Genomic DNA, 19,244 nt, shown 5'->3' on the forward strand with positions numbered 1-19,244 from the left:
TAGTTGTACAAACTATTTGTAGTTTAAAGAAAGTGTATGTAACTTTAAGTCCACACACTCAGGGGTTTTGTTGCTGCAGCCTCACTTCCTCTGGTACGACCAGGAGTTATCCTCCAGGGCTGAAAAATGAAGCCGACACAGAAGTGCCAAAACCTTTATTTCCTCTAATGGCCACTTGAGGCTGGCTCCAAAAGCAAGTCAATCCTCATAGACCCCCATGTTAAAATGTCCAACTTTACAGGTTGCAGGTCCCAAGATGGCATCTATTCAGCCAATGGATTTGCTCACACGGTGCATACGCCAAAAACAGTTTCTAGCTTGTGAGTTTACTTCCACAGTATGTGGCCCACTGAATATGCAACATAGGTCTCTGTAGAGAGGTGCTGGCCCAGACTGGGAGTTCCCGCTTGGCTCATAAACTTTACATTGTAATAACATCACGGATATCTAAATAGCTTTTCTCAGCTCCAGGAAAGTGTTACAAATATAAAACCTCCATTTCTTCTGTTTTAGCTTCTCTGCACTGGCTCCCTGTAAAATCCAGAACTGAATTTAAAATCCTACTGTTAACTTATAAAGCTCTAAATGGTCAAGCTCCGTCATATCTTAGAGAGCTCATAGTGCCATATTATCCCACCAGAACACTGCACTCTGAGAACGCAGGGTTACTCGTGGTCCCTAAAGTCTCCAAAAGTAGATCAGGAGCCAGAGCCTTCAGCTATCAGGCTCCTCTCCTGTGGAATCATCTTCCTGTTACGGTCCGGGAGGCAGACACCGTCTCCACATTTAAGACTAGACTTAAGACTTTCCTCTTTGATAAAGCTTATAGTTAGGGCTGGCTCAGGCTTGCCCTGTACCAGCCCCTAGTTAGGCTGACTTAGGCCTAGTCTGCCAGAGGACCCCCTAGAATACACCGGGCACCTTCTCTCCTTCTCTCTCTCTCTCTCTCTCTCTCTCTCTCTCTCGTGTCCTGTTACTGCATCTTGCTAACTCGGCCATTCTGGATGTCACTAACTCGGCTTCTTCTCCGGAGCCTTTGTGCTCCACTGTCTCTCAGATTAACTCATATCACAGCGGTGCCTGGATAGTGTGACGTGTGTGGTTGTGCTGCTGCCGTGGTCCTGCCAGATGCCTCCTGCTGCTGCTGCCATCATTAGTCATTAGTCATACTTCTACTGTTATTATACACATATGATCATAGTCACATATGTACACTATCAGATATTAATACATACTTTCAACATATTGTACCACAATAGCCAGAATTATAACTATAATATTATTACTTTCATTAATTTTGCTGTAAGCTACTGTCATGTCTCTGTCTCTCTGTCTCTCTCTGTCTCTGTCTCTCTTTCTGTCTCATTGTGTCATACAGATTACTGTTTATCATGTCGATCTGTTCTGTACGTCATCTATTGCACGTCTGTCCGTCCTGGAAGAGGGATCCCTCCTCAGTTGCTCTTCCTGAGGTTTCTACCGGTTTTTTCCCCTGTTAAAGGGAGTTTTTCCTTATCCGCTGTGAGGGTCCTAAGGACAGAGGGATATTGTATGCTGTAAAGCCCTGTGAGGCAAATTGTGATTTGTGATATTGGGCTTTATAAATAAAATTGAATTGAATTGAAATTGAATGGAGTCATAACTGACCTTGTTTGCAGTATGAGGTGACCTGTCAAAAGTTTTACAGACGTCTCTTTTATAATGATGGTTTATGGGGAAAATTGCTTTTTGGGCTGCTGGGGATTTTTTCGCTGCAATACCACAAGCGGCAACTTGACTGCAAGGCTGAGCAGCGTTCCTGTGGGCCTGGTAACAACCCTCGTCAAATGACATGTTTCACTATGGAATTTCATCCATTCAGTCCAACATCTTTCCAAGAGCCTGAGCCGCACGATTGAAGTATTTTATCCACATTCATGTTAGCGGACGGCTAACTGGAAGTTAGCTGCTATGCTGGCAAAAGTCTGTAGTGCACCTGCTATATGGACCCACCGATGTGGAAGATGTGGGTATTTTTTTTCCTGGGAAGATAATTTTTTTGGCTACATGTGCCATTAAGTAACTTTCATAGCAATGAATGAGCACCCGCCGAGCTGAGGGTGACTGATTCCCAGTGCCAGCATAAGCCAAGTGTTAGCTCTTGGGCATCAGTCTTGTTTTGGGAGAGCCACAACTCACTACGATCTCATCTGGCTTCTTTGGGGAGGTGACTGACGCCAGAGGGCATGTTGCTGGCCCTCTGACGGAGGTCGGAGCCTCTTGTAGCCAGCAGAGCCCTGAGCTTGCCCAGGAAGTGGTGTGCTGCATCAGTCGACTTTTTAGAGAAACATGGTTCTCACAGGACAGACACGCTACAAACATATGATGATCTGATAGAATATGATGCATTACTGTAGATTAAGCTACCTAACTGTTTGTAAAGCAGGAAAATGCAACAAACAGATGAATGAAGCAGTAATATTAATCAAAAAAATATCATGTATAGATATACAGATTTACTTCACTACGAGTACTTTTACTTTGGTAAGGTTTTAAATGCAGGTCTTTAACTTGTAGTGGAGCATTTTCACTGCGTGGTATTAGTACTTTTACTTCAGTAAAGGATCTGAAATTCTTCCACCATTGGTTAAAACTAACAAGAGTGAACAATGCCTGGAAGTTACATGACCAGAGTTGATCCCAGATGAAACAGCTGTTGTTATTCTGTTTTATGGACGTGAGTCATCACATGGTCTCGTGGTCAGCGGTGGTGTGATGATCACTTTCTGACACTGAGCATTTCTAAAGCCAAAGTCATGGTTATTGACTTTAGAACAAAAGACTAGGAGTCAAGAGTCATGCTAGCGGCTCGATGCGGCTGCACAGGAGTGCTTTAAATGCTGCTATAATGGTTACCACCATGATAGCATTTTCTGTGGCGAAGTGCAGCCTCCCACAGCCACTAGCAATGGTGGAAGAAGTATTTAGATCTTTTACTTAAAGGCACAATGTGTAAGATTTGAGGGGATTTAGTGGCATCTAGCAGTGAGGACTGCAGATTGCAACCAGCTTAAACTTTTCCTGGTTATGATTCCTTCAGTGTTCATTGTTCAGGAGGTTTTTAATGGGAGCAAAATTATCCACAGAGGTCTCTTCCGCTCCGAAACAAACAGACTTGTAGTAGCAGACTGGTTGTCTTGTTCTTTTATTACTGAAACCTTTTGAAGTATGGTGTATTGAGTGCGTAAAAGCATCACTTTTAATGTCTTCATCTTAATTAACATCAGTTGATCATCTGCTGGAGTCGAGATGACGAGGCAGAACAGAATGTCCCTCTGCTGACTTTATACCATGACTCAGTCTGTTCATTCAGACATAAATACTTCACATCTGGTAACAGTTTTTCTGACTGTATGACCCGTCGCTGACAATTGAAAAAGTATTGTGTAATACGATTTCACTTTATAATATCACTCAGATGGCTAAATCCACATCCTTTTGATATTTATCGCATAAAAACATTTCATGCATGGCTCCTTTTAAAGTGTAGTCCAGAAGCCCAGCAAAACATTTTCTAGAGCTTACGGCATCTGCTCTGGTATCGCAGGTCAACACTGACAGTCAGGGCATGTTATCTTGCAGACGGAGTCAGGATTTAAATGTTTTGCCTCAAGATTCAGACCAGTTGGAGCCGTCCAAATTACTTCACGTTTGATTTTTACGACAAGAATGTGGACAAATATGAAGGTGACACTGTCTGAGCTGGTTAGCAATCTGCTGAAATCAGTCTTCAAAGCTGCACTGATCAATATTTGTACATAAACAATGGATGCAATTAAAGGGGTTGTTCGTAGTGACAAACCCACAAGATAGTTATCACCAGAATCTGCAGCTCTGCAGCTGCTCTCAGAGAAAAAGCTGTAAGAAGCAACTGCACACTACCTGCTCAGCAGCAAACAGCAGATAGGCACAGTAAGAGACTAGCTGGTGAACATGGTGGAGCATTTAGCAGCTAAAGAGACAGATATTTCCCTCAGGAGGTGGTGGAGACCAAAAACAGAGCTAAAAGAGAAAGAGTATTGCACTCATTCATTGAAGTACAAAAACAAGATGAGAAACAGGACATTAATAAATGCTAGCGTTGCTTTCCATCTGCTAAATGAGTAAATAAGGGACTGCTTGCTAACACATTTGTCACTAAATTAATTATGCATCAAAGAGGAAGAAGAAGTGGACTCTTTGTTTTTACCTGATGAGCAGTGGTCGGTTAGGTCAGGCAAGTGCGTCAATTAGTAAGTGACCTGTCTATGCAGCCCCTCAGTGGCTTTGAGCTTGAGCCTAACCGCTACAGTTATGTTTTCAGCTTGTTCCGCTGCCTCAAGAGCCCCCAAAAAATGAATATGCAACTTTAAACATTGGCCACCATAAGATGGAGCAGCACACTGATGATGTCAGAGGGCTGTGATTGGTTGATTGCAATGTTAATCCAGGAATGCGATGTAGGATGTTGATCCAGGAGCATGTTCTACCCCACAAGATCACATCGTGCCTCATCTCTTGCAGGTCCAATGGTGTCAGAAGCTTTGTGAGATTTCATTTTCCAGCTGATTCAAGAGAGTTTTTTTTTAAGAGTTTATTCAGCTTAAGAGGAAGAGGAATGTTTTTCAACACATAGAGGAACACTTCATCTCTCAGTTTATCACAAACATTCAACATCAACACATCTGGAGATACATGGTTTTCAATGGACAGGAAGGGGATGGAAAAACTGTCATCTGATCGGTAACTAAAGCTGTCAGACAAATGTAGTCCAGATGTCCGAGCTCCTTATCCTATCTCTAAGGCTGAGCCCAGACACCCCACGGAGGAAACTAATTTCGGCCATTTGTATCTGCGATCTCATTCTTGCGGTCACTACCCAGAGCTCATGACTATAGGTGAGGGTTGGAATGTAGATGGACCAGTAAACTGAAAGCTTCGCCTTCCGGTTCAGCTTCCTCTTTTTTACGTGTCCAGCGCAGTGGCATCGTCACTGCAGAAGTCACACTAAACCGCCGATCCATCTCACGCTCCATTCCACCTTCACTCGTGAAGAAGACTCTGAGATACTTAAACTTTTTTGTTTGAGGCAGTAACTGTCCCCAACCCAGAGGGGGCAATCCACCAGTTTCGGGCAGAGAGTGATGGCCTCAGATTTGGAGGTGCTGACTCTACTTGTTTAAATGTACTTAGTTACATTCTACCTTTGGTTTTATGCAGAAAAGGACAAAAAAAAGGCCTTTTGCTTGATGTCACTTGTTTTCTGTATCAGTTGTGTTTGATGGTGCTGACTTCATGGAAAACACTCAATTTGTTTCCATTAGATGTTGACTCATTTCTGCGGACACGCTCATAATTTTCCTTTTTCAATCCTGTGTGTGTGTGCATGTGTGTGTGTTTGCAATAATAGCCCCCTCTATCTCCCGTTTTGTCCAATCGTCTGCATTGTTTTCTTTGGCCTCCATCTGTTTCCAATACCTCACTGATGATGGAAGTGATTTCAGACCTGTTTCAGTCCAACCGGCCTGCCAACAGCTGATGGTAACATGATGTTTCATCTATTCTGGAGATATGATGATGTATTTGTGAAGTGAAGAAATCTCAGAATTTGTAGCACCTGGAAAAAAGTCGATGTTAAATCAAGACTTTTTTTGTTTTTTATGTTTAAGCTTCTTTGTTTTTTGTTTTTTCCTCCTTTGTTTCTGATTGTTTAAAACTAAATACTTGTCTGAATTGTCTCTCTTAATGAATGGATGTTTAGGAGAGTTCAGAACCCCCCCGACATCTGAGGATGAGAGTCTGCAGTAAATTACAAGCAGATGTGCTCGAGAAAGAGTGAGTGTGTGTGTGTGTGTGTGTGTGTGTGTGTGTGTGTGTGTGTGTGTGTGTTAGAAAGACTTATTTTGTGTGTGTCTGCTTGTCTTTAAAAATACTCTTAGTACAGAATGAGTTTAACTTGGCCAAGAAAGAATCAGGATGTCCACTTCAGACCATCTGTTCACACACACACACACACACACACACACACACACACACATTTTGATAGTGCTTAAATTGATCTGAAGCCAGGAGAATAATATGTCGGACTTACGAAGCATTTGAGTAGCAGCGAGTACACTATACAGAAATGAAACAGTGATCTCAATTAGACACAATAAAATAAAATGAAAGATTATAATTGAATTCAGTCCACTCGGGAATATAAACATGGGGGTGGGGTGTGTTAGCTGGGGAGGGCAAGGTCTGAAGAGGTGGGTTTTGAGGGCCTTTTTGAGTGCTGACAGTGTGGGGATGTTTTTAGATGTGGGTTGAAAGTGAGTTGCAAAGAGAGGCTGCAGTGACTGAAAACGCTCTGTCACCCCAGGTTTGGCACAAGGTCCTGGGGATTTGGAGGAGTTTGGCATCAGCAGAGCGAAGACATTGGAGTGGGAAGTGGTGTTGGAGGAGGTCAGAGAGATGGGGCAGAGCCAGGTTGTTAAGGGCCTTGAGGAGAAAGTTCCTCCTAGGTTTAGAAAAGGGTTCAATGAGCTTCATTTTTATTTTACAACATATTATTTGCTGCTAAGTGGCCGTGAACTTGTTGTGAACAGTTGAACACAACTGATCCCCGCAGGACTCCACTCAGTCTGGACTGTCTCAGGAAGGTTTCTGGGTTGATGGTGTTTGGCAGGGAGGTAGGAGGCTCAGTTATCTGTGAGTGTAGCTGTGCTGGAAATAAACAGTCTGAACTCAGATCAGTTTTCTGTGACAGAGATGAAAGTTTAGTTTGAATCACCAACTCTGGGAGAGGACACCAGTTTAAAGATTAAAAAAAAATCAAAACATGTAGAACACGTATTTACTATAATGCCATGAATGTTCCTCGACAAAAATGTTAACAATTTTTGTCGACTACAACTAGAGTAAAACTATGGAGAATAAAAATTACTAAAATATGATTAAAACTAAAAAGATTTTTCATGCCAAGATTAAGATAAAATCTAGAATAGCTGTAAAAATTAACATTGCGCCTCACTTTTCATTTAGTCAAAATTTAAATTTGTTCCAAATTTATAACCAAATACCAACAAATTCCCATCAGCCTCAGCTTTATTAAAGGTCCACTGTTTAGGATTTAAGGATTTAGGGGGATATATTGGCAGAAATGAAATAAAATACAGTAGGTATGTTTCTTTATAATTATCAACATACCAAATGATTCTCTTTGCACGCAGTCCGCCATGTTGTTTCTGCAGTAGTCTAGAATGAACAAATCAAACACTAGCCCTTTTTAAACAGGAATTGTGCAAATTTGCAGGAAAGCCCAATCAGTCTTTTTTCCGCATTGGCAGTATAAAAACAAAATCGGGGAGTGCAGCAAAATGCCACCTACCTACTTTTGTTTATACAGAATGTGCCTTTTTCGGGGCAATGGGGGGCGTGAGCAAGTAACAAAACGTGTAGCTCAGCGTGACGTAAACAGTGACGTGGGAGGGAAGCCACGGCTAGGTAGTAAGTCTCTCGTAAATCGGCCCGTTCTTCACCGTCCCCGTCATCTGACGGTTAATGGCCTCATCGTTTACGAGGACAAGGAGGGCGCGCAATTCCTTGTCTCCCCAGTTGCTCATCTTTACAGTGTCTGTCAGGTTTACGTTTCCCTCTTGCTACTAGCTGCTCGCTAATTCCTGCTATCAGCTGTTTCCTGTTTATCCACCGCCAGTGGCTTGCACATGCGGCGTCATCAACAGCTCCTCCCACAAGTCTTCAACAGCCCCGGTCTGAAAGGGTTCTGCTAATATTCCTACCCTACGAGGTGGAAAATTGGGCGCCTTGGATCAGCTCGCCTTTCTGCCTCTGTGTGTATAAACGCTCGCAGCTGGCCGGTAAATCGGCCCAACATTCACAGAAAAGGGGCTACTCACTCTAAATAGGGCAATTTGCATTTCTTTGGCCACCATAGTTCTTCAGCACGCTTTGCACACAGAAATTGTAGTTGGTTACATTCTGCAACCTCACCACAAGATGGCACTACATCCTACTCACTGGACCTTTAATGTTTAGCCTATTAGCTAGCATGCTAACATGCTAAACTAAGATATTTTTCCATATTAAATAACCTATGTTAAGACCCAAGGCCTGCTGTGGACACTTATATGAAACCAATCAATCATCCACATGTTGTATGATCATGTGCCAGCTATACTGTCAGCCTTTCAACAAGTGCAGACCAGATTTTAATGTGCATATGTGTTGTACCCTAACAGGCTGTTCTCATGCAATGACCCCAATGACATGATGCGGTTTGACACCCTGACTTCTCCTCTTTTCAATCCCCTTTAGTACTGACTCACAGACCATCAGGGTCATTTTGCCCCTCTAGACCATTAGCCTCACACTTGCACATTATCTTGAAGCAACAAATGAAAAAACACAGTTCAGGAGGTGTTTATATAAAAAAATAAATAGCTTTAATTGATTATATTTCTTAAGGGATGTATGCAAATGTATCAGGATCTGGTTTATTGCCAGGTAGGTTTACAAGACATTTGTGTTTTGGTGCATAAACACGAAATATAAATATATAATGGAAATAATTACAGTAAAAAAATACTACCTAAAATTTGTTCCAACAAGTTGATTTTAAAAATCTTTGACTCTTTCATGGCACCGCGTGAAGGTCAGTGAGTCAATATATTTTAATAAACAGCTGACAAACATGAACAATTTAATAAAAATGTTTATGAAAATAAGTTATAGCGTAATTACATTAGAAAATATTTTAAACTCAGTCCAGTTTGGCACTGAAACAGCTCTCCTGAATAGTGATAATAGTGCCATATTTTGCAGAACTTCTTCCCTGGAAATGTTGACATGTGGGTCCGTTATGTGCTCAGTCACTCATGATGTGTAGTAATGATGATAAGGCAGCAGCGGCAGTGGCGCAAACAGCTGCAGCGGAGCGCGCGGCTGGCAGTACAGCGGGCTGTAGGTCAGAGATGAGCAGACAGCCGGATGTGAGGAGAAGGAGGATGATGAAGAGAAGCCGTGCTCCCCTTCTGCGTCCTTCCCCTGCAGCTGCTCCTTCTTCCACTTGGTGCGTCTGTTCTGGAACCAGATCTTGACCTGGGTCTCGGAGAGGCGCAGGGCCGAGGCGATGGTGTGCCGCTCCAGCACCGACAGGTAGTGGCACCTGTGGAAGCTGCGCTCCAGGATCTGCAGCTGCTCCAGGGTGAAGGCGGTGCGGATCCGACGGCTTTTCGTCTTGGAGCTCTGAGCTGCCTTCTTCTCCTGGGTGCTTTCACCTGCCGGGGGATGCTGCTGCTCTCTGGGTTCATCTGGGAACAGAAAGTCATGATTACATTTTCTGGCTCGTAAAGAATAAAGTTGTGCAGGTTTCTTAGGCCTCAAAGAGTGTCTCACCTGCTGTTGCTGCATCCTCAGCACAGATTATTCTCCTTGTAAACTTTGTGGGATCCAAAATATCCTCCACAGAAAAAGGTGTCCTGTGGGTGAGCGGCAATTTGGCTGCAACCGGCTGCATTTCAGCTCTCTGTGGAGCGATCAGGACGCAGTGTGTGTGTGTGCCTGAGCTCCTCTGGGGTTTATATAGCTATACACCCTGTGCACACGCCACCGGAGCTCCTCCACATTTACATTTCATTCAAAAAGTTACCCAAATGAAGCCATGCTTATTGCAGGAACAATCGCAGCCCATGTCTTTCCTGTGCGTAACGCAGACACGCTCCGGCCCCGTGGGACCCCCGTGTGGGCACTTGAAAATGTAAATGCGCGCTCTCAGCTGGAGGAGCACTGAGCCTGTTATTTATTGCCGGGCATCTGGTTAAAATGTGCCCCCTTTCTTTCCCTCCGTGTTCCTCATTGTGGTGTGGCTTGTCAGTATTTGCAAATGTGGGATTTTACGCTGGTAGGACACGTGAAGGCTGCTTGTGATGCTATTGATGGACTCATCAAAGGGAGAGTTTGAGCCTTTTCTCTCTTGTGTCTCAGTTTCCATAGAGCCCGTTTGTCCTGGTGAGAGTAACATTCCCACAAAGCAACACTCGGTTTAATTAGAAGCCAGCTAACAACTTTATGAGAGCTGCTGCAGGACATCTGATCACTGCAGCCACCTCAGGCCTGCTGCTGCAGATGAGACATGTCAGGAATATCAGACAGCCTAAAAGTGTGAAAAACTGAATTAAAAACTTCAATTAATGTATGAGTTAAAAGAAAATTTACCGACTAATTTTGTTTATTATTTCTCATTCATCCAGCAAAAATGCAAAATATTTTCTGTTTCTCACATGAGAGGATTTTCTGCTATTGTTTTATTTTAGGTAATTTAACAAATGACTACCATGAGCTTGGGACTGCATGGAGACAGTGTGGACAACAATTTATTAATCAAAGATATTATTGGCAAAATAATGATAATTATAATATTTTAGTTTTTTTTGTTTATGATCCCTCTGTTGTATTTATTGTACTTTATTTTATTGATTTAATTTTGTTTTATTAGATTTTATTAAATTAAATTAAATTAATAAAAGATAAATAAAGTACAAAATACAATAGGAGGATCATAAACAAATAAAACTAAAATAAAACAAAAATACAGAAAAATTAATTCATATATTATAATTATTATTATGCTATTGTAATACAGTAAGAATAATCTTTAAGTGCTACACAAAATATTAAATTATGTTGCTGATATCAAAGCTCAGAGTGAGTTAATGTCTTTACGTGACTGTGGAGTTATTCTGTTCAGGCAGGTGAAAAAGATACAGAGCTGAAGAGAACAATATACATTACATTTTATTTCAACTTTCTTTAAACAAATAAATGTTGCTGCACCTCTTCACTCCCATTGTCCCGTCAGAAACTCCTGCTGTGCAGCCAAACTTTGCTCCAACACACAAAACTTTATTTTATATTATAGAGCAGATCTTTAAGTTTTCAAAGACATAAAATATGCCAGGCTGCATTTTGTTTAAAGAATGATGCAGAAGAATATTTCCATGTGCAGGTATAAAACCATATGGCTTCAATTAAGTGCTGGAACAAGCTGATATAGAATATGTATGATGCTGTCAAACAGAGTGGAATAAGAACATTTTTCTCACTTTAAATCTGTAAAGTAGCAACAGGTGTGAAATAAATGTTGTGCAGTAGGATTATAAAGTAGCATTGAATGGAAATCCTCAAGCAAATTTCAAGTATCCTAAATTGTACATGTTTGAGTAAATGTATTTAGTTACGTTCCATCACTGCCACTTTACATGTGTTTATGTTTAATTGGCAGAATCCACAGTTTGATCTTCCTCCAACTGCTTCATTAACTTTACAATTCAGATAACAGTCCCATCTTTAAATCCACATTATTGCTCATAGTTTCCTAATACCCAGAGAGGCTGTTCCTCTTAGAGTAAAGGAGGGTCCGTGGGGGGTTCAGAGTCGAGGAGTGGTAAGTGATCCTGTGGAGGGAGCTCTTGAAGGTGGCAGCTGCCAGTGTGCTCCCAGCTACAGACACCTACAGAGCTGCTGGTATTGAAAGGACAAGAGAGGCCGGCCCACCAGGACAATTAGTAGATGTCACCAGTAGGCTTGACCCTCTCTGACCCTGAGCTTTGTTTCTGCAGGACAGTCAGGAGGGGGGGGGGGCAGGATGAGGTGATGAAGAAATGATGGAGACAGAGAATGTACGGGATGAGAGGTAACTTTGTAGTAGTCCTGGTATGATATCGGGGTACACATCTACATGTATATATTTTCTTTGTTTGTTTTCATATATGGGCAACAGGTGTGGCATGTCACATTGGAATTTAAGATGGCGACTTCCTGTCATTTATTAGAAGTCTGAGGAAGAGTGATTGAAAATGTCACCGTGCACCTTTTTCTTCTAAGCTGGAGCTGCTTGGTGTGCAGACTTATAGGTTTTCTACCCTGCCAGATGTTCCTTTGGTCCAGCACCCCCACATTGGACACTGGGATGTGCGTGTCTTCTGTGCTGTTTTTGCCAGAAGAAAAGGCTCTCCTGTTCCATTTCTCCCAAATCTCAGAGGTTACATAATCAGTTTCCCTCCTGAATATTTTCAGTCTGCCAACTGCAACAGTTAGAAGCAGCTCTTCACTGTGCAGCTAAAGATACTGGTCTCTTGATAAGGATAGTATAACCAACCCAGTTGCCAAAAAAAAGGTTTGCATTGGTTTCTGAAAACATACATTACACTTGCATATTATTATTTAGTGAATATGTTGAAACCTCTTCTGAAGTCATTGAATGCTGCCAGTTTGTCAGACACCTTTTGCTGAAAGATACCTTTTGCATCAGCATGTAATGTGGCTGGATGTAACTTTCCGCCTGTTATGAGATGCCGCCAGTGGCTGGACGGCGCCAGTTGCTGCTGTGATACCCCGCTGGACAGCATGAGGTTGAAACACTACCGGTAACGACATAATATAAGCAGCTGGACAGTCCTTATAGGTGGGTGGGATTGGTGGTGGATGGGTCCAACAACCCCAGGACTTTCACCAGGGAGTGCAGTGTTTGTTCCTGAAAGCCAAACCAAGTTTTTTTTCTTCTAAACCCAGCCACGTGCTTTCGTTGACATCCCAGCTTGGTAGGCGTCCTGTAACATCAACAGCAGACGTAGACGGATACCTAGCACATAATATGTGGACGTGAAAGGCCACTGACAAAGCGGCAATGTGTGATGACTTGGGATGAGAACGTGTTGTTGAAACTTAACAATGCTGTGGTGAAGGTGTGGTTATGTTACACAATGTAATGTTGCACAAAAAACACTTGTCGTCGTCATGTTTTGGGTTTTAATGCCCAATTTGGGTGGCACAATCCCTGCTGGAAATGCAGCAAAAGGTCACTAAAAACACCCATGTATGGTGGCTAAAAAGTTGCTGGAAATGCTGCAATGTCTTATTAAAAACAACTGCACTTCCTGGCACTGTACCCAGTAGAAACACAGCAACAGGTTGCTTAAAAAAACACTTTTTGGTGGCAAAGAAGCCCAATGTGTCAGTAAAAAACATCACTATTAGTGGCACTATCCCAGCTGGAGACACAGCAACAGGTTGCTAAGAAAAACACCCACATTTAGAAGCTAAGAAGCTGCTGGAAACACAGTGATGACTTGTTGTATTTGTTGGTTTCGAACAGTGATCTGTAGCTTGGCAGGCATCGCGTCTAGGTGTCACGTAACCCACCATCCCCTCCACCTCCTGCCAAAGTCAGCTCATATGCTACGTCATTTAAGCAACACTGATGTGATACATATGAAATATTGTGTTCCATTCCCCTGTCGGGAGTTATTTTTCAATTGTCACTGGCTCACTATACATTATCCTGCTTAGAACATGGCTTACTACTAAAACATTCAGTGATGTGACACAAAATAATGATTAAAGCACGTTTTATTGATTCAAAATTCGCAAAAAGAAATGTCAAACATCAAGCGTTGTGTCCTCTCCAAAAACGTTAAAAGTGATGCCCTGAAAATGCTGCATTTTGCCACTCCGATCCTATTTGGCCTGTGTGGACTAATGTTAACTGATTTTGATGCTCCTCAGTCTAAGGCCGTTGCTATGGTGTCCCGAGCAACGGAGCAGCAGCGCAACGGTGATACCTCAAGAAATAAAGACCGCAGAATTTTGTTGATTGACCAATCAGAATCAAGTATTTAAGAGTGCTATGTTTTAAGCAAATGTAATGTACCCATAATGTATAGAAAGGAGCAATGCCAATATTTTCTTCTGGCGACTGGGCGGATATTTGACACTACATTTTAACTGTCATGATTAATTCAAAAAATATATATTCTGGAGCAAATAAGGACAGAAACAGTCTGTGACATTTTTGACATTTTTAAAAGTAGAATGGCATAAAATTAGATAAGTTGAAATATTTTACATAAAATAGTTTGATCACTAAATATCAACACAACTTTTGGATCAATATTAAGTTGGTTCAACTTAAGCTTATCGAAGGCAAAGCAAATCATGTAGGTTGTACTAAACTAATTGAGTTTGTCATGTTATAAAAGAGGACTGACTAAGTAAAGGCAGAAATGGAAGTACTTAAATTGTTACATTAATGTGTTTAAGTTGAACCAGTGCATTGTTCTTTTAGAGTGTGATAGAAAAAGTTGTTGTGACCAAGTTGTTGGGACATTGATGACATTAATGATTTATTTTTAAGAAATACAATTTTGACATGAGATAAACAAGTAAGTCCACAGAATACAAATTGAAACAGGATAAAAAACAAAGACAAAGAGTCAGATTTGACAAGAAGCAGTTCAAGTTTTACATTTAAACTGTAAAAATCTTAAACCTTAAAGTGAAACAAACAAAGTTACGTGAGGTCAGAAACAGTGACCTATTCATAACTTCCTCACTTCATCCCAACGCCACAGATGTGTCTCCATTTCAAGAGGAGAGGGGAGGAGAAAACACAACTATTATCTCCCTAACAATGGCTTAAAGGCATTTATTGCAGCACCCAGGGGTGCTCTTAGCATTCCGGTGCGCTTTTGTGAGACGTCTGCTGGCACACTTTGCCTTTGTGCTCGGCGTCTCTTCACTGGTGCCTGAACGGCCCCACAAAACCTCTAAATAATGTTTGACTTTCAGAACGTAAGTGGGGTGGTCTCACGCCACCACAAAGCTTTTTATTTAGCGCTCTTCACTTTGTGAACAGTAAATGGAAATGTTTAACAGTGAAGAAGACATTTGCACATCCAAACACCTGATCAGCTGCTGGGTGTAGACGTCAGGACCAGACTGTAGATAGATCTGCTCACTGCGGCCGTGCACATCCTGTAGGTGTGTCCACATTTTCAAACAGATTTGGTGTTAAACATGCCCTGCTATTGCTGCTGTCCTCTGGTAGACTTCTGCTCTTATGTATTTGTTCTTTAACTACACTGAGAAAAGACATGTCTAACTTTATTCTGAGTATAATGACAATGAAGATTATTCTGAGTCTGGGTGTGATTAATGTAACAGGTTGCTTTAAATACACAAGGTAAGAAGACAGTATAGCACAGGCCAGGGGTCAACAACCTTTGCTATCAAAAGAGCCATTTTTGACCAAAAATATATTTTTTAAAATTTTCTAGAGCTGCAAAATGTACCTGAGCCCAATCAACATTACTGATGGCTGTACGTTTTACCGCAGGGTGGCTACTCTGCAGGGCGCTGTTTATCATTGTTTAGTACTTTACCTTTGCAGAGTTGGCAGTGGAAGCAAACAAATCTGCCCTGGCACTATAAAATTCTTTATTTTACTATGAAATTTTTTACTTTTATGGATTTGAAATCCATAGTCAGTCTAGCTCGGGAGAATCAGGACTAGCTACTGCTCTTGAGGATGGACAGAATTTAGTTGGAGTAAAAGGCCCCAGGCCGTAGACATACTGTATGCCACACATTTTTGTTGACGAAACGTTGGACCTTTTTTCAGTTTATAGGCTCCACATTCTCACATTTGGAGGATGTAACAATTTCTTTGAGTCTTCAACAATGATTCTTCTTCTTCTTCTTCTGGCTGCTCCCTTTAGGGGTCACCACAGCCAATCATCTGCCTCCATCTAACCCTATCCTCTGCATCCTCTTCTCTCACACAACTGACTTCATGTCCTCTTTCACTACATCCATAAGTTTCCTCTTTGGTCTTCCTCTAGGGTCCGTGTATAATTCGTTCATTCCATTTTCAATTTAAAGTCAAAAAATGAAAAAACGGTTTGTTTTTTCATTATTCGTTTAATAATCAAATTCAAAAATACAAAAAAAGGGTTTGTTTTTCTTACTTTTGCTTTTATGCTCACATCAAAAGTAGCAAATCCAAAAATGGGAAACGATTGAAATTTGATTTTGATTTTTCATTTGATCCAACTTGTGTGACCCGGAACTATTTTCTACAGAAGCGCATTGCATTCACTGGATAAAAAAAAAAAATTAAACGAGATAAGGATCTTGTAATTACGAGATCTCGTAATTACGAGATCAGGATCTCATAATCTCCCGAACGTAATTAAGTAGGCTACTTACAATGGCATGAAAGACAATCTGACAATCTACGAATTTATTCTCGTAATATTATGACTTTAATCTCATTAAATTACGACTTTAATCTGATAATATTACGACTTTATTCTCGTAATATTACGACTTTGTCTCAGTTATGACTTTATTCTCGAAATATTACGACTTTAATCTCATAATATTTCGACTTTATTCTCGTAATATTATGACTTTAATCTCATTAAATTACAACTTTAATCTCATAACATTTCGACTTAATTCTCGTAATTTTATGACTTTAATCTCATTAAATTACAACTTTAATCTCATAACATTTCGACTTTATTCTCGTAATATTATGACTTTTTCTCAGTTATGACTTTATTCTCGAAATATTACGACTTTAACCTCATAATATTTCAACTTTATTCTCGTAATATTATGACTTTAATCTCATTAATTTACGCCTTTAATCTCATAACATTTCGACTTAATTCTCGTAATATTATGACTTTAATCTCATTAAATTACAACTTTAATCTCATAACATTTCGACTTTATTCTCGTAATATTATGACTTTAATCTCATTAAATTACAACTTTAATCTCATAACATTTCGACTTTATTCTCGTAATATTTTGACCTTTTCTCAGTTATGACTTTATTCTCAAAATATTACGACTTTAATCTCATAATATTTCGACTTTATTCTCTTAATATTATAACTTTAATCTCATTAAATTACAACTTTAATCTCATAACATTTCAACTTTATTCTCGTAATATTATGACTTTATTCTCGAAATTTCTGAATTCTTTTTTCTTCAATGTGGCCCTAATACTCTGTCGTATAAATGAGATAAGGTGTCTAATTTTTTTTATCCAGTGAATGCAATGCGCTTCCGTAGAAAATAGTTCCAGGTCACACAAGCTAGATCAAATGAAAAATCAAAATCAAATTTCAATCGTGGCCCATTTTTCGATTTGCTATTGTTGATGTGAGCATAAAATCAAAAATAAGAAAAACAAACTGTTTTTAAAAAAAATTTGATTATTAAACAAATAATGAAAAAACAAACCGTTTTTTCGGTTTTTTGAATTTTGATTTCAAATTGAAAATGGAATGAACAAATGATACACGGACCCTCTAGGCCTCTTGCCTGGCAGTTCCAACCTCAGCATCCTTCTACCAATATATTCACTACCCCTCCTCTGAACATGTCCAAACCATCTCCGTCTGGCCTCTCTGACTTTATCTCCAAAACATCTAACGTGAGCGGTCCCTCTGATGTCTCCTGTCTTCTCCTCAGTGTCACTGTCTCTAAACCAGACGACATCTCTGGTCTCACCGCCATCTTGTTCACCTATCCTTTTAATCTTGCTGGTACTCTTCCATCACACATCACACCTGACACTTTTCTCCACCCGTTTCAACCTGCTTGCACACGTTTCTTCACCTCTTTTCTACACTCTCCATTGCTCTGAACTGTTGACCCTAAGTACTTCAAATCCTCCACCTTCTTTATTTCTACTCCCTGTAACCTCACCGTTCCACTTGAGTCCTTCTCATTCACACACATGTATTAACTAACCTTCATTCCTCTCCTTTCCAGGGCATTCCTCCACCTCTCTACATTTTCCTCCACTTGCTCCCTGCTCTCACTACAGGTCACAATGTCAAACAATGCAAACATCATAGTCCATGGAGATTCCTGTCTAACCTCATCTGTCAACCTGTCCATCACCATAGCAAACAAGAAGGGGCTCAGAGCTGATCCTAGATGCACTCCCACTTCCACCTTAAACTCCTCTGCCACACCTACAGCACATACAATACACAGCTCCTCTCTCTGCACCCTGTCACATACTTTCTCTAGATCTACAAAGACACAATGTTTCCTGTACTTCTCCATCAGCATCCTCAAAGCAAATACTACATCTGTAGTACTTTTTCTTGGCATGAAACCATACTGCTGCTCACAGATGCCCACTTCTGCTACAATGGCACCAATGATTTTCCTGCGGTCCTGACTTTTTGTTGTAGCCTGTTCCTGTCCTGTTTGATGGGTGATCCAAGCCTCACAGTAATGGACGTGCAGAGAACAGACTGGAAATATTGGAGGCTGTGTAAACATCCTTTGAGTAAGCTAGATGTGAGTTATTTTAAACGTAGCTCTTAGAATAGCTGTATGAATATGACTTTATAATGGCAGAGTAATGTTACCAGTTTAGTGAAGAACATTTACTCTAATTTAATACAAGCTGACGGTTTACTATTTGTGGTTTTATTTTGGTGTATGCTTTCACTTGTGGAAACTTTGCATGCAGTGGATGTTTCTTTTTTTTCCCCCCAGTTGAATGAAGATAAACTGTCTGGAGGTGAAGATGGTGCTTTGGTCAGAGAAGATTATAATTTTTACGTGTAATGGTGGAAGCTGCATGGAGGCTGGCTGCTGTGGATTTGTAGTGAAATCCACTCGTAGTTTCCTCGCTGGATGATAGATTTGTGGTGAGGAGGAGATGCCAGAGGGAGCAGCCAGTGATTTTGGCTGAAACCTGACGACGTAGGAGAGTCCAAAGAATGAGAATCCACCTCAGACTCATTAATCATGTTCTCTCACTGAGATACGGCCACAGGAGAAAACTGCTGTCAGAATCCACACTTAACACTAGTTCATTTGAATGTGCATATTTAAGCAGAGTTTTAATGTTCCATAGGCCCATTTATTCCCCCACCCTGTACCCCTGCGCACCACTGTCTTATTGTCTATAAATCTCACCGTGTTGTTATTCTATATACATACTTTATAGAAAAATAGATAATTGCACAACACACATTGAGAGCAACTTATAACTGGAGTCAAATTCCTTGTAGACCTTTACATACTTGGCCATTAACGCAGGGTTTAACTGTTGAAACAAATGTAAAGTGCTTTTAACTGTACATTTTAAATGGAGATATAATATTAAACAACAAAGGGAGAAGTGGTAATAAAATAAAAATAAAATAAAGTCAAATACATAACTTTACAAGGGGAAATATAAATGTATCTCAGTTATCTGATACAGTGGGAAAATGAATTTGAATATTGTGTAACTTTTGTGCTTTTTTTTCTTTTATTAGCAGTATTAAATATTTTATGTTTATAGTTCAAATTTGTTTAAGACAGAAAAGAAGTTGGGGGAAGATTTCAAGATTATTTTC

At 40.5% G+C, this 19,244-nt stretch overlaps 1 protein-coding gene across 1 annotated transcript; it reads right to left on the reverse strand.

Annotated features, from left to right (window-relative positions):
* Positions 1–8,895: 8,895 nt before the first annotated feature.
* pnx (posterior neuron-specific homeobox) lies at positions 8,896–17,394 on the reverse strand. Its single transcript, XM_078162381.1, has 3 exons — positions 17,245–17,394; positions 9,418–9,547; positions 8,896–9,320 (listed from the first exon to the last, which is right to left on the reverse strand). The coding sequence occupies exons 1-3, from the start codon at positions 17,392–17,394 to the stop codon at positions 8,896–8,898; spliced, it is 705 nt and encodes a 234-aa protein (XP_078018507.1).
* Between the last annotated feature and the right edge of the window lie 1,850 nt (positions 17,395–19,244).

Source organism: Epinephelus lanceolatus, chromosome 19 (genome assembly GCF_041903045.1).
Source record: "Epinephelus lanceolatus isolate andai-2023 chromosome 19, ASM4190304v1, whole genome shotgun sequence".
Lineage (NCBI taxonomy): Eukaryota > Metazoa > Chordata > Actinopteri > Perciformes > Serranidae > Epinephelus > Epinephelus lanceolatus.